A 15,278-nucleotide genomic window follows, 5' to 3' on the forward strand; every position below is an offset into this window, starting at 1 on the left:
TGTGTATTTTTTTAAAACTTTCCCACAAACACAGCACTGCCCAGATTACCTTTCCTGGTAAAAACCTATCAAATATCTAAGGTAGAAATAATACCTATCTTATACAAACACTTCAAAACATAGGATGACATATTCTTAACCTGTTTATATGAGGCTAGTATACCAGAAATAAAGATATTACAAGCAAAGTATTATCCCTCATAAATGTAAACAGAAAAATTCTTTAAAAAAATTAGTAAACTTACAACAACATATAAAAATGATGACAGATCATGACCAAGATCAGTTTATTCCAAGAACGCAAGGTTGATTTAATATTTGAAAATCAATGTAATTCATTATCTTAAGATAATAAGAGAAAGAAAACATATGATCATCTAATACATGGAGAAAGATCATTTAATGAAGTTTTACGTTCATTCATTTTTTAAATTTTCAACAAACTAGAAAGAAAACTTCTTCAATCGAATAAAGATCATCAATAAAAAATCTAGAGCTAAAATAATTCTTATCGATAAAAAACTGAATGCAGTCCCTTAAAAATCAAGAACAAGGCAGAGATGCCAAGTCTTAACACTTATATTCAACATTGTATTGGAGCCCTTAGTCATTGCAATAAGGAAAAAGTAAGACATACAGATTAAAAAGGAAGATGTATAATGTATGATCAATATAATCAGACAATATGACCATGAATAAACCTAAGTAACTACTAGAATTAATAAGTACACGTAAAAAGTCACCAGATACATAGTCAATATAAAAAGAAGCAACATTTCTATATTCTAGTCATAAACAATTAAGACATTAAATTTTTTCAATGCCATTTATAACTGCATCCAAAAGATGAAATAATAGGAGTAAATTTAAGAAAATATGTCCAAACAGAAAAAGAAAAGAAGGAAGAAAAAAAATGTCCAATAACTCTACAGTGAAAACTATAAAACAATGCTAAGATAAATTAAATAAAACCTAAATAAATGTATCGATTATACCATGTTCATGGATTGAAAGTCACTATTGTTTAAATGTTGGTTTTCATCAAGTCAATATATAGAATCAATGCAATCCCAATCAAAACCTAGCTAGTTCTAAAGAAACTGAAAGGCTGATTCTATATATTTTTATATGAAAATTCAAAGAATCTAGATTAGTCACAACAATTTTACAAAAGAATAACAAAATCAGCCCTGGGTGGTGTGGCTCAGCTGGTTGGAGCATTGTCCCATAAACCAAAATGTCATGGGTTCAATTCTTAATCAGTGCATATGCCTAGGTTAGGTTCATCCCCAGTCGGGGTGCATGTGAGAGAAAACCAACTGATGTTTCTCTAACTCCCTTCCCCTCTCTCTGAAATCAATAAGCATGTCCTTGGGTGAGGATAAAAAAGAAAGAAAAAAGAAAGAATAACAAAATTGAAGGACTGTACTACCTGATTTTGATGTTTACTATAAAAGATACAGCAAGGAAGATAACGTAATGTTGATGCAAAGATAGACAGTAGATCAGTTAAACGAAATGAAACCATAAGAGAAATGCTTAACTTCTATAAAAATGTACCCCCCAATAATGAGAGAAGATGTACACAAGAATGTTCAAAGCAGTATTTTGAAAACTAACACAAATAGCCATAAACAGAAAAATAAACAAAATTTAGGATAAAACAATACAATATTAATCAACAATTTGAAAAAATAAAGTACTTCCTGGGAACACTAAGCCAACATATATAAACTGCTAAAACATTATGCTGAGCAAAAAAAAAAATCAAAAGCAAGAATTATATATGAGTTCATTTACATGAAGTTCCCAGAGGACGACTAATCTGTGGTGGGAAAAAGAAAATCAAAACAAACAACTGTTGTGGAGGGGACTGACCAGGATAAGAAACAAAGAAATCTTCTAAGATGACAGAAATGTTCTATATCTTGATGGGCTATGCGCTATACAAGTTTACGCAGTCGTCAAAACTCTGAACTATAACTCAGGATCTGAGAGCACTCCATTATAAACTCCATCAGTTAAAAAAAATATATGTATTTTCACTCAAAAAATACTTAATTGCCTACAATAGCCTAGGTATTGACAACACAAAGTTAAAAGACAGGCTTCAGAAAAGAGACCTTACAGTTTTCCAAGAAAAGAAAAACAAAATAAGTTATCATAATGAAATGCATATAAAAGAGAAAGCCTTTAAATTGAGAAATGAAATATGGTATACTGTCAAACAAAAAATAGTACAGGTACATGCAACATGTACAGAAGTTATAGAAAAAACAACAGTGGACCTGACCTGGGCAACTAAAGTAACTTGATATGCTTAAAGGACAAAGCAGGGAAAGGGGCTTAAATAACTATTATATGTAAGGAGCTGGTTAAGAAGAGACCTGATTTGAAGTCTCTTTCAGCCCATGTAAAAAGAGTACATTTTAGCTGTTTGGAAATAAGGAATCTCTGAAGTAGTTTTAGCAGGGGAGTTACAATTAAAATTCTCATTTGGGGAATATCGCTATAGAAACTATATGAAATATAGATTAAACAAGGCTCAGGCTACAGTCAGTCAGCCCAATAAAAAGGCTATTTTAACATACAGACTAATTCATCCAACAACAGCAGAACATACATTCTTCTCATGCTCACATGGAGCACTACATTCAGGGCCATAAAACACACTGTAACAAATTTAAAAGACTAGAAAACACACCATATAGGCTCTTAAAACTACAGTGGAATTAAAGTAGAAATCAGTAACAGAAAAACAGCTGGAAGATTCCAAAATACTTGGAGATTAAAAAACACACTTCTAAACATATGGATCCAATTTAAAAATCTCAAGAGAGGATTTTATTAATTTGACCTCAAAGGCAAGGGAAGCAAAAGCAAAAATAAAGGGGACTGTATCAAACTAAAAAGCTTCTGCACAGCAAAAGAAATTGTCAAAAAGAAAAAAGGCAATCCACCAAATGGGAGAAGATATTTGCAAACAACACCTCCCAATAAGGGGTTAATAGCCAAAATATATAAAGAACTGACACAACTCAGGAAAAACAACAAAAAAAAATTGGCTGGGACTTCCGGGCAAGATGGAAGCCTAGACAGACACGCTGAGTCTCCCTCCACAACTAAAGAAATACAACTACCTCAAATACAACTACCTTCTAGAGACAACAAGAAGTTCCAGAAAGTCGAGCTGCACGGAAGTCTAACAAACAAATATATAAAGAAGAAATACTCATCCAGACAGGTAGGAGGGGCGGAGCCAGGGCAGAGAGGACACGGTGCAGTTGCGGTGGTGACGGCAGCTGTAGTGGCAGCCGCAGTGGAAGGTTGGCAGAAAGTGCAGTCACACATTTCAAAAAGTCGGGAGGGACACCTGGGGAGGGCTCCCAGCACCAGACCAGACCACGCAGCTCATGGTCCCAGTGCCAGGGAAAATAGAGCCTTATTGCTTTTGACTGTGCAAACCAGTGGGGGTTGGGGTGGAGGAAGAAACTACCGGTCTTTCAGCAGAGTCTGCTTGTTTAAAGGGCCTCCAGAGTGCTAGAATGTCTGCAGATCCACCCACTCTGGGAACAACAGCCAGGGCAACAGCTAGAGGCGCCAAAGTGGGAGAAGTGCCTGGAAAAGGGGGGAAGTTCTGAGCAAGCAGCATTGTTCCCTCCCAGACCCCTCCCCCACATACAGCCCCAAAATGTGGTTAAACAGGTCACTCTATACTAACGAATACCTAAGGCTCCGCCCCTTACAATGTCACAGGAGCAACAGCTCTATATAAGACACAGAGGCAAACAAACACAGGAACCTGTCAAGATAAGGAGACAAAGAAGTATGGCCCAAAAGGGAGAACGGATCAAGGTTCCAGTGGTAGAACTAAGCAACAAGGAGATAGCCAACCTAACAAACAAGGAGATAGCCAGCCTGACATATGCAGAGTTCAAAACACCGGTGATAAAGATGCTCACAAGCTTGACAGATATGCTTGAGTACGGCAGACACATAAAGGTAGAAGTGGAGGCTATGCTAAATAAAACAAAGGAAAATCCACACAAAACCAGTAATGAAGGAAAGGAAACCAAAGTTCAAATCAATGATTTGGAACATAAGGAAGAAAAAACAGTCAACCAGTACAGAATGAGGAAACAAGAACTGAAAAAAATGAGAGGCTTAGGAACCTCTGGGACAACTTTAAACATGCCAACATCTGAACTATAGGAGTGCCAGAAGGAGAAGAGGAAGAGCAAGAAATTGAAAACTTAAGTGAGAAAATAATGAAGGAAAACTCTCCAAATTTGGTGAAGAAAATAGACATATAAGTTCAGGAAGCACAGAGTTCCCAAACAAGCTAGACCCAAAAAGGACCACACCAAAATACATAATTAAAACGCCAAAGGTTAAAAGATAAAGAATCTTAAAAGTAGCAAGAGAAAAGCAGAGACTTACCTACAAAGGGATGCCTATAAGACTATCAACTGATTTCTCAAAAGGAACTTTGCAGGCAAGAAGGGACTGGCAAGAAGTATTCAAGGTGATGAAAAGCAAGGACTTACAACCAAGATTACTCTATCCAGCAAAGGTTATCATTTAGAATGGAAGGGCAGATGAAGTGCTTCCCAGACAAGGTAAAGCTAAAGAAGTTTATCATCACCAAGCCATTATTATATGACATGTTAAAGGGATTTATTTAAGAAAAAGATCAAAACTATGAACATTAAAATGACAACAAACTCATAACTATCGACAAATGAATCTAAAAAATAAAAACAAAACCCAACTAAGCAAACCAGAACAGGAAAAGAATCATAGGTATAGGGATCATTTGGAGGGTTATCAGCTGGGAGGAGGAAGGGAGAGAAAGGGGGAAATGGTGCAGGAATTAAGAAGCATAATCGGTTGGTACAAAATAGACAGGGGGAAGTTAAGAATAATACAGGAAAGGGTGAAGCCAAAGAACTTATATGCACTATCCATGGACATGAACTAAGGGGGATGGGACTGCTGGAGGGAAGAGGGGATAGTGGGCGGATGGGAGCAAAGGGAAAAAAAAACTGGGACAATTGTAACAACATAATAAATAAAATATACTTTAAAAATTTTTTAAACAAATTTAAAAAATAAACAATTGACCAACAAAACAAAAAGGCAGCCTACTGAATAGAAGATATTTATAGACAACAGTTCCGATAATGGTTAATAGCCACAATATATAAAGAACTCACACAACTCAACACCAAACAAACAGATAATCTAATTATAAAATGGGCAGAGGACCTGAACAGGTCCTCTTAAAAAGACATACAAATGGCCAACAGATATATGAAGAGATGCTCAACTTCATTAGCTATTAAGGGAGCTGCAAATCAAAACTACAATGAGATATCACCTCACACCTGTTCCAATGGCTATCATCAATCAAGACAAGTAACAGTAAGTGTTAGGTTGTGGAGAAAAAGGAACCTTCATTGACTGTTGGCAGAAATGTAAACTGGTACAGCCACTAAAGAACACAGTATGAAGGTTCCTGAAAACAATTAAGAATAGAGTTACCATTTGACCCAGCAATCCCTCTTCTGGGTATCTGCCCAAAATATTTGAAAACACTTATCCGTAAAGATATATGCACTCCTATGTTCACTGTAGCATTACTCACAGTGGCCAAAACATGGAAACAGCCAAAGTGTCCTTCAATAGTTGACTGGATAAAGAAGATGTGGTACATATCTACTATGGACTACTACTCAGCAAGAAGAAAAGGTGAAATACTGCCATTAGCAACAACATGGACCTTGAGACTATCATGCCAAGCAAAATAAGTCAGATAGAAGTCAAGAACCACATGATTTCACTCATATGTGGGATATAAAACCAAAAATAATAACTGAACAAGACAAACAGACTCAAGACAGACAACAGTATGGTGGTAACCAAAGGGGAAGTGGGTGACAGAGGTAGTAAAGGGTAAATGGAGTCAAATATATGGCACCATTGTGTACTAAACACACATGCCACATACAAATCACATATCATAGAATTGTACACGTGAAACCTAATAATCTCATTAATCAATGTCACCCGAAAAAATTTAATTTAAAAAAGAAATCTCACAAGAGATTAAAATTTGTGGGACACAGTGAAAGCAATGCTTAGAGGAAAATTTATTTTATTGATTTTAGAGAGAGAGGTGAAGGGAGGGAGGGAGGGAGGGAGGGGGTAGGGAGAGGGGGAAACATCAATTTGTTGTTCCACTTATTTATGCATTTATTGGGAGATTCTTGTAGGTGTCCTGACCAAGGAACAAACCTGCGACCTTGGAGTATCAGAACAACACACCACCAAGTGAGCTACCTCCCCAGGGGGGACATTTACAGCATTAACTGCATGTATTAGAAAAGAAGATCTAACAACAATCTTCTAACCTTCCACCTTAGAAAGCTAGGCGGTAAAACAAGCAAATTAAATCCAAAATAACAGAAGAGAAATAAAAATTAGAGCACAAATCAATGAAACTCAAAACTGGAAATCAAAAGTTGGTTTTTTCTAAGTATCAATGAAATCAGTAAGCCCCTGCTGGGCAGGGGAGGGAAAATGGGAAAATGTTGTTCGATGAGTGTAGAAATTCAGTTTTGGAAGAGGAAATGGTTCTAGAGGTGTTTTACAACAATATAAACATAGTTAACAATACTTTACACTTAAAAATTATATTTTAAGAAGAGCAGCAAAATAAATAAATTTAAAAATAAGTAAATAAATAAATAAGGGCAGCAAGACCCTAGTGAAGCTAAGAAAAAATGAGAGAACATATAAAAAATTAATATAAGTCACCAGTACAGACTCCATGGAAAGTGAAAGAATAATAAGGGAATACTATGAACAACTCCATGCTCACAAAGTTGATAGCCTAGATGAATTTGATCAATTCCCTGGAAGTCACAATCTGCCAAAACTCACATAAGAAAGAACAAACAAACTGAATAGGCCTATATCTATAAATGAAATTGAATTAGCAGTTAATAACCTTCTAACAAAGAAAACAGATTCACTGGTAAATTCTACCAAGCATTTGAGGAAGACATTTACCAATTTTCCACAATCTCTTCCAGAAGACAGACAGAGGGAATGCTCCTAACTCATTCTATGAATCCAGGATTACTAATATCAAAATCAGAAAAAGATACTTTTAAAAAAGAACAGAAAACTAGACCAATATATTTCATGAACAAAGATATAAAGATCCTCTACAAAATACTAGAAAACTTAATCCAATAATGTATAAAAAGAATTATACACCATGACGAAGTGGAATTTATTCCAGGTATGCAAAACTGGTTCAAGATTCAAAAATCAATTAACGTAATCCAACATATCAAACTGCTAAAAAAAGAAAAGGCTACTGCAATAGGTCAGGTAAAAGTTGGTATGCACATGTATTAGAACACAACTATAAGCAGTTTCCCATTTATTCACACCATTTGCCAACAACTGGAATATAAGGGAAAATAAGACAAACTTCATGTTCTTGTAGAGCCTACAATCTGTCAGAGACACAAGCCCCTATAGCAGGGACTCAGCTTAGACTGCAGAGAAGTGGCAGAGTGATGGTGTGAAGCACTAGGTTAAATGCCTGAGAGGAATATTATAGGCAGGATATATGAAGGTCTTGAAGAAGGAAAAAAACAGTACAGTATGTTAAATTTACTGAAAGGAATTCAGGTTTAGTATCATAGAAAAGGATTACATATGGTTGTGGTTTTGCTCGTTGTCAGGTAAAAATAAAAATGGGTTTCTACAAAAGAATACCTTAGGTGATAAGCCATGCTATCTAGAATAGATAGAAAAGACTAAAGGTCTGATATACTTTCAAAAGATAATTTTAAAAGTAAAGGCGGCAGGAATTGCTGAGTTACAGAATTTGAAGAAAAACCCCTCAAGTGCATGATCTTTTTCTAATTATGCTCCAGAATCAATCTTTCTACCCATTAAGGAAAAACCCAGAAGTTAAAACAAAACACAGTATCTTTAACAATTCAGCACTTAAAATTTAACACACAGTAATCTTGATGAAGAAATAAATGTTATCCTGAAAAAGATAAGTTTCTAAAACGTATGTAACAACAAACTTAATTTTGCCTTTTAAAATACGATTCCTGCATTATTTGGGGTATCTATTTAAAACACCCATTTAAACTATTTAGCCATCAAACATTTCCTGAAATTTCTTCAATAACTTGTAGTACTACTTAATACAAAATTATGTTTCTAATTATATGTTTAATATTTTAAAAAGAAGCTACTTACAGGGACATTAAGTGCATACTGTAGTCCTTGAGGAAGTCTTTCATGTGTTTCCATCTGCTCTTCATCGTTTTTCACTGTCTCCTCATGGACCATGAGTTCATCATGTGATATCATATCCTGTTGTCTCATCTCACTTTCTTGTAACACTTCATCTGCAGCAAGGATCTCCTGGTGAGGCATACTCCGATCTTGAAGTACCGAGTCCTGCAGGTCCCCAGACTGGCCAGACACTCCACCCATTACAACCATTGCCCTGGAAGACTGCATTTCGTCTATGCCGCCACATTTAAGAAATAATCCTTCCAGTTTGTCGTCAATGTTCATGCTTAAGTATAACTGCCTAGAAAGACCAAGTTTGGCAACAAAGCGTAATAAATTAGTTCTATGTCTACTTAATAATTTTTTAATTAAATTATGAAAAGAACACACTTTAATAGAAAAATTTCACTCATGTAATTCGGTATGGCCTCCAATTTTTAAATTACCAAGATAAGTAGAGTAAAACATAAATTTTCCTTTGTGTCTTTAAGGCATACTCCAATTATTTTATAAAAAATGAGCCTGACATTAAGCAAATTAGGAAAAAGTATTTGTAACAAAGGATTCACATCCTTTAATATATTAAAATATCTTAAGAAGAAATTCATTCATTAGGAAATAAACTGACAAAACATTATCAGGCAAATCATGAAAGAAAACTTAGAAACAGTCCCTAAATATATAAAATAAGTCAATTACAGTAGCAATAAAAGAAATTAACATTAAAACAGTGGTACCATATTTCATCCACCAAACTGGTAATGACTTAAAAAATGAAGTCCAAAGTTGAGATGGTTAAAAAAAAAGAAAAGAAAAGAAAAAAAAGACACTCATCTAGTGATAATGGATATATAAATTAGTTCAACTTTCAAAAGCAATTTGGGCTATGTATCAAGTCATAAAAATGCACATATTTTTTGAACCAGTGATTACACTTTTAGGAACCTAACCTGATGAAATCAGAAATGTATACCAAGACACACACAAAAAATCACGGCAGTGTTTACAATAGTGAAAAACTGCAAATGCACTACATAGTCAACAAAAGAAAACTGATTCAATATATTTATACATATGTTTTAAAACTAGCCCATGGTGATGGTTGCACAATCGGTAAATTTATTAAAAATCACTGAGTTGCACACTTAAAATGCGTAATTTTAATTTTATTGCATGTAAATTATATCTCAATAATATTTTTTCTTAAAAATAAAATCAGAATGGCTAGCCTTGGGACGCGCTGCTGAGAGAAGGCAGGAAGGGAGGGCTGTCTGGGAGCTGGCAATGGTTTTTCTTGAGTTGAATGTTGGTTGCACAGGTGTGCTCACTTTGTGAAATTTCAAGATGTACATCTGTGATGTGTGCAATTTGTCAGCTACTATAGTATATCAATAAAAAGTTAATCTGTTGAAACAAAAAATCCATCTAGTCTTAAAAATATTCTTGAAAAATATTTGAAAATTTGGGGAAATATCCCAATATAAACGGGTATGTGTGTGTGTGTGTTAATGTGCATAGGTTTATCTAAAATGAAAACATTACCACTGGGTGGTAAAATTAGCAATTTTTAACTATAATTATATTTATCTCTACTTCGAAAACTTTCTATAATAAATTATTTTTATAAATGTTTTTAAATTTGTTAAAATGAAATAAAAGTAATATTTTCATTTCTTATATAGACTTAAATACTTTTACATGATTAAATAAATAAGTCATGATAAAAACTAGATACTATTACATCATCTTATTTTCCCTATTATTTTAGAAAAGGTGGCAATATTAAATCTGCCCTTCTAACTCTGGTTGTTATTAATTCATCTTCCATCGTGTTACTCTAGGAACTAACCATCATGAAATCCAACAGAACACCATTTCAAAGGAGATCGAAGGATTGGTATAAAGCTTGTTTTTTAAAACCGACTTCTATTAAGACTGTATAAAATAAACATACATAACCAACCCAAAGAGAAGGGCCCACAATTAGTAAATGCATTAATTACATTTCGGTTTAGTCACCTCTTTCCCAAATCAATCAGGTAGGTAATGATTACTAACTTGATCACAGCTTTCAGAGGTAAAATAAATGATCAGTTAAATTCAAATATACTACTAAAATATAAACACCATTTCTTTTACTAAGGCTTTCATCTAGGGAGAAACCTTTACTTAAAACAGCTCAAAAAACCATATGAACAAAGAGGTAAATAAAATAAAAATGTATTTCATACTTGCTAATCTTGTTTTCCCAGGTACCATGTACTATCAGCCTAGGATACATAGAACAAATAACCAAGAATCCAATTTGACTTTTTAAAAACTCTAAGTAGCAAAACAAAATCTAAAAGAAAAAGATTTTAAATATATCACCAAATAACTGTTCTCACTAAATATTCTACTTAATGCATTTCTTAGAAAATAAGCTATCATATGACTAAGTGAAACTTAAGTGCTTTAGGGTTAAATTTTGCTTATTCTGGACATTTCTTTGGAAATTCTTACCAAATAAATTATATTTCTCTAATCTACTTACTGTTTTCTTAAAAAATTTGGAAAACCCCTAACTTAAAAAGGACTTATTTCTATAGAAAGACATCCTTTATTATAATTCTTTGTGGCTGCTACAGCTGCTATTGCCACATAGTTGCTGATTTTTTAAGAAGCGATAAAGAATATAGAAAATGTGAAAAGTTTATTAAAATATGAATTTACAGAAACTGACCTAGGACAGAACTTAGTTTTATTAAAAAGTGGACAAAGTAGAAGCTGACTTGTTTACTCAAGGCAAGGTCCGCATTTCCCTAAAGCAGTAGTACCCAACTCCAATGTCCTGATCACGTACCTCATCAATTCTTTTAAATTGAGCATATCCTGAAGATGGTGGCCTAGGTAAACACAGCTTGCTTCCTCACACAATCATGTCAAAATTACAACCAAACTATACAACAACCACTATTCACAACCGAAAAAAACGGAGCTGAATCAAGTCCTATAACTACGGAATTAAAACACAAACCACATGGAGACTGGTAGGAGGGGCAGAGACAAAGAATAGCCTGGTCCCACACCCCTGTGTACCAGATAAAAACTGGGAGGGATACCTCAGGAGTGAGGGGTCCCACCCACAGCAGGCCCCCTAGCCCAGATTTCCACTGCCAGAAAGATCAGTTCCCATAACTTCTAGCTGTGAAAACCAGTGGGGACTGAGGCTGTGGAAGATAGAAACATCTAGATTCCCAGGCAGTGCCTCTTAAAGGGCCCATGCACAAACTTACACAGACTCACGCCCTCTGAGCTCCTGCACCAAGGCTGCAAGCTGAAATGCACCAGAGGCATAAGGGTAGAAACTGAACTGTGTGATACCAGAACAAGAGTTAGGGGACAGCTTCTCCCAACAGAACTGCTGTCAGAGGCCACTGTCCCTTTTCTGAGCCCTTACCCCATAGAAATGACAGTCGTGGGCATAGCTGAGATTCCATCAACCTGGCTCACACTGTTTGCTCCTCCCTGGTGATCCCCTGAGGGTCCACTCCACCCAGCTTTCAGGTCCACACACACTGTTTCCAATGGCATTTCCATATGAGGCTTATCTTGGCCCACGCTTCAGATTCTCCTAAATCCTCTCAAACAAGCAGCGCCAGGCCTCAGCAAGCTTGGTACCTGTGGCTAAGTGGTACCAGGCCTGGCACTAGCAACAGTCAGCCTTGGTTCACTGCTTGGCCTTGCTTGGACATCTCCAAATATAGCATAAGTAGCAGGCATCTGCAGATCACTTTGTATAATAGTTATACAAAGTAATCTCTGAGAGAATATAGGCAGTGGCTGACCTTGGCCTGCACCCCCTGGGAAACCCAAGCCTGAGCACCCAGTGGACAACTGCAGACCACATCAGAGCACCAACTAACCAACCACATCCACAAGCAACATACTCAAGGGGCAGACTCAGAGGACACCAGAGTCCTGCAAATGTTAAGTCCTGTTCTGTGGAGCGGGCCTCTGCCCAGCTGATCCTCCATGGAGGGCAGAGGTTGGTGGTCAGTGGTCACAGCCAGTCCTTGCAGCTGACTGGCCTGGGTAAATCCTTCCCATCGATCTGCCAACAGCAATCAAGGCTCAAATATAAGATGTCAGTATACTCAGCCCACACAAAGGGCGCACCTCAAGTACCCAGCTTGAGTGATAGGGGAGGATGGGCCACTGGACCCTACAGGACACTGACTACTTTAGGCCATACTACCAAGACAGCTCTCCCTAATACACAGGAACAAACACAGGGAGGCTGCCAAAATGAAGAGACAACAAAACACGGCCCAAATGACACAACAGAACAAAAATCCAGAAAAAAAAAATAAACAAAATGGAGACAAGCAAGCTACTAGATGCAGAATTCAAAACACTGGTTATAAGGATGGGCAATGAACTGAGGGAAAGAGTAGATGAAACAGAGAATTTCAACAGCATATAAAAGGACATGGAAACCATACAAAGTCAGAAATGAAGGATACACTAAATGAAATGAAGAACAATTTACAGGAAAACAACAATAGAGTAAATGAACCCAAGAACCACATCAGCAATTTGAAATATAAAAAACAAAAACACCCAATCAGAACAGCAAGAAAAAAAAATAATTTTAAAAAATGAGGGTAGTGTAAGGAGCCTCTGGGAACACCTCAAGCACACCAACATTTTCATCATAGGGGTGCTGGAAAAAGAGACAGCAAGAAATTGAAAACCTATTTGAAAAAATACTTTAAAAAAACTTCCTTAATTTGATGAAGGAAACAGACTACAAGATCAGGAAGCACAGAGAGTCCTAAACAAGATGAACCCAAAGAAGCCCACACCAGACACACCATAATAAAAATGCCAAAGGTTACCATACAAAGAGAGAATCTTAAAAGCAGCAAGAGAAAAGCAGAGTTACCTACAAAGGAGTTCCCATAGGCTGCCAGCTGATTTCTCAAAATAAATTTTGCAGGCTAGAAGGGATTAGCAAGAAATATTCTAAGTGATGAAAAGCAGGGACCTACAACCAAGATTACTCTGTTCAGCAAAGCTATCATTTAGAATGGAAGGGCAGATAAAGTGCTTGCCAGACAAGGTAAAGTTAAAGAAGCTCATCATCACCAAGCCCTTATTATATGAAATGTTAAGGGGACTTATTTAAGAAAAAGAGCAAGATCAAAACTATGAACAATAAAATGGCAATAAATACATATCTATCAACAATCGAATCAAAGAAACAAAATAAGCAAACAAGCAGAACAGAAAAAGCAGCACAGACACAGAGAATGTTTTGATGGTCGCCAGATGGGAGGTGGGTAGGGAGGACAGGTGAAACAGGTGAAGGGATTAAGAAGTATAGATTGAGCCCTGGCTGGTATGGCTCAGTAGGTTTAGCGCCAGCTATGTAAACCGATATGTCACCAGTTCAATTCCCCATCAGGGCACATGCCTAGGCTGTGGGCCAGGTTCCGGTTAGGGTGTGCAAGAGGCAGCCAATCGATGTTTCTCTAGCACATTGATTTTTTTTTGCCCTCTTTTTTTCTCCCTCCCTTCCTCTTTCTCTAAAAAATAAAATCTTTTTTAAAAAGGAAGTACAAATGGTAGTTACAGGATAGTCATGGGGGATGTAAAGTACAACACAGGGAATATAGTAGCCAAAGAACATATATGCTGACCCATGAACATAGACAACAGTGGGGGATTGTCTGAGGGAGTGGGGGTAAACTCGGTGGAGTGGGGAAAAGGGAGAAAAATTGGGACAACTGTAATAGTACAGTAAATAAAATATAAATAAATTTAGCATATCCTAATACAGTTGACCTTTGAACAACGCAAGAATTAAGGGTGCTAATCCCATGCAGTTGAAAATCTGCGTATAACTTTTAACTCCCCCAAAACTTAACTACAGTTGTTTGGTATCCCTGAGTGATTGGGTCCAGAGCCCACCCTTGGATACCAAAATTCAAAGATGTTCAAGTTCTTATATACAAAAAGAGCATAAAACAATGCATACAGTTGGCCGGCCTTTTGCATCCATAGATTCCCAACTAAGGATCAAAAATACTGTTTTCAACCTATGTTTGGCTGAATCCACAGATGCAAAACTGAGAAATACAGAGGGCCAACTACGTATTTATTGAAAAAATCAGCATATAAGTGGACCCTCACAGTTCAAACCTGTGTTGTCCAAGGGTCAACTGAATATGTATACTATTTAAAACTATACTCCAACAACATGTTGTGTTAAAATATAATGTACACATTAACCAACATAACCCAACATCAGGCTGAAATAATTAGAATTGAAGAAGTCAAAGTATTTTGGAGATAGAGAATATTTTGGGGGGAAAAAAAGGCAGGTTTGCATAAATTGCTGAAGTGATAGACCTGGAACAGGAAGATAGCACACCTCAATATAGAGGTAGAAAATGGGAAGGGAGGTAGAAATACTGTAAATGGAAGACAAACTTGACCTCTTCAGAATTTTGTTGAAAACAGACCACATACACAGAAAGAAGAATCCTCCCTTCTTTTTTTCACGTTTTCTTATTCCTATCACCCTCAAATTAAGCTACACTATTATTTGAGACAATTTCCCTGAAATACCAGAAAATACTAAGATAACATAAATTCAATATCAATGAAAAATGCTGACAAGGTTTTAAACCAAAACTTAAAAATATCTATGAAAATGAAAATTACATGTACCCTTGAACTAACAAACTCACTGCTAGGAATGTATAGAATCCTATGGGCTTATTCATAAAAATTAACCAAAGCTATCTATGTACAAGAAAGCTGAGCACAACCCTTTAATAGGAAAGGACTGGAAATAACCTAAGCATCCACTGACAAGACTTATTATGACTTGACAATACAATGGAACACATACAGCTATTAAAAGGAATGAGGCAGCTACATGTGCTGGTAAAAAGTTC

At 36.2% G+C, this 15,278-nt stretch overlaps 1 protein-coding gene across 2 annotated transcripts in view; it reads right to left on the reverse strand.

Moving 5' to 3' along the window:
- The window catches only part of ZNF148 (zinc finger protein 148), a 136,221-nt gene that overhangs the window by 54,206 nt on the left and 66,737 nt on the right, over positions 1-15,278 (reverse strand). For both annotated transcript variants that reach the window (XM_090266102.1, XM_090266111.1), the window contains exon 4: positions 8,293-8,632. In XM_090266102.1, the coding sequence (XP_090122228.1) occupies positions 8,293-8,616 (324 nt within the window). In that variant the 5' untranslated portion in view covers positions 8,617-8,632. The remainder of the gene's footprint in view (positions 1-8,292; positions 8,633-15,278) is intronic.

The sequence above is a fragment of the Furipterus horrens genome, unplaced genomic scaffold, assembly GCF_987537825.1.
Source record: "Furipterus horrens unplaced genomic scaffold, mFurHor1.1.pri manual_scaffold_1, whole genome shotgun sequence".
NCBI classification, from domain to species: Eukaryota; Metazoa; Chordata; class Mammalia; order Chiroptera; family Furipteridae; genus Furipterus; species Furipterus horrens.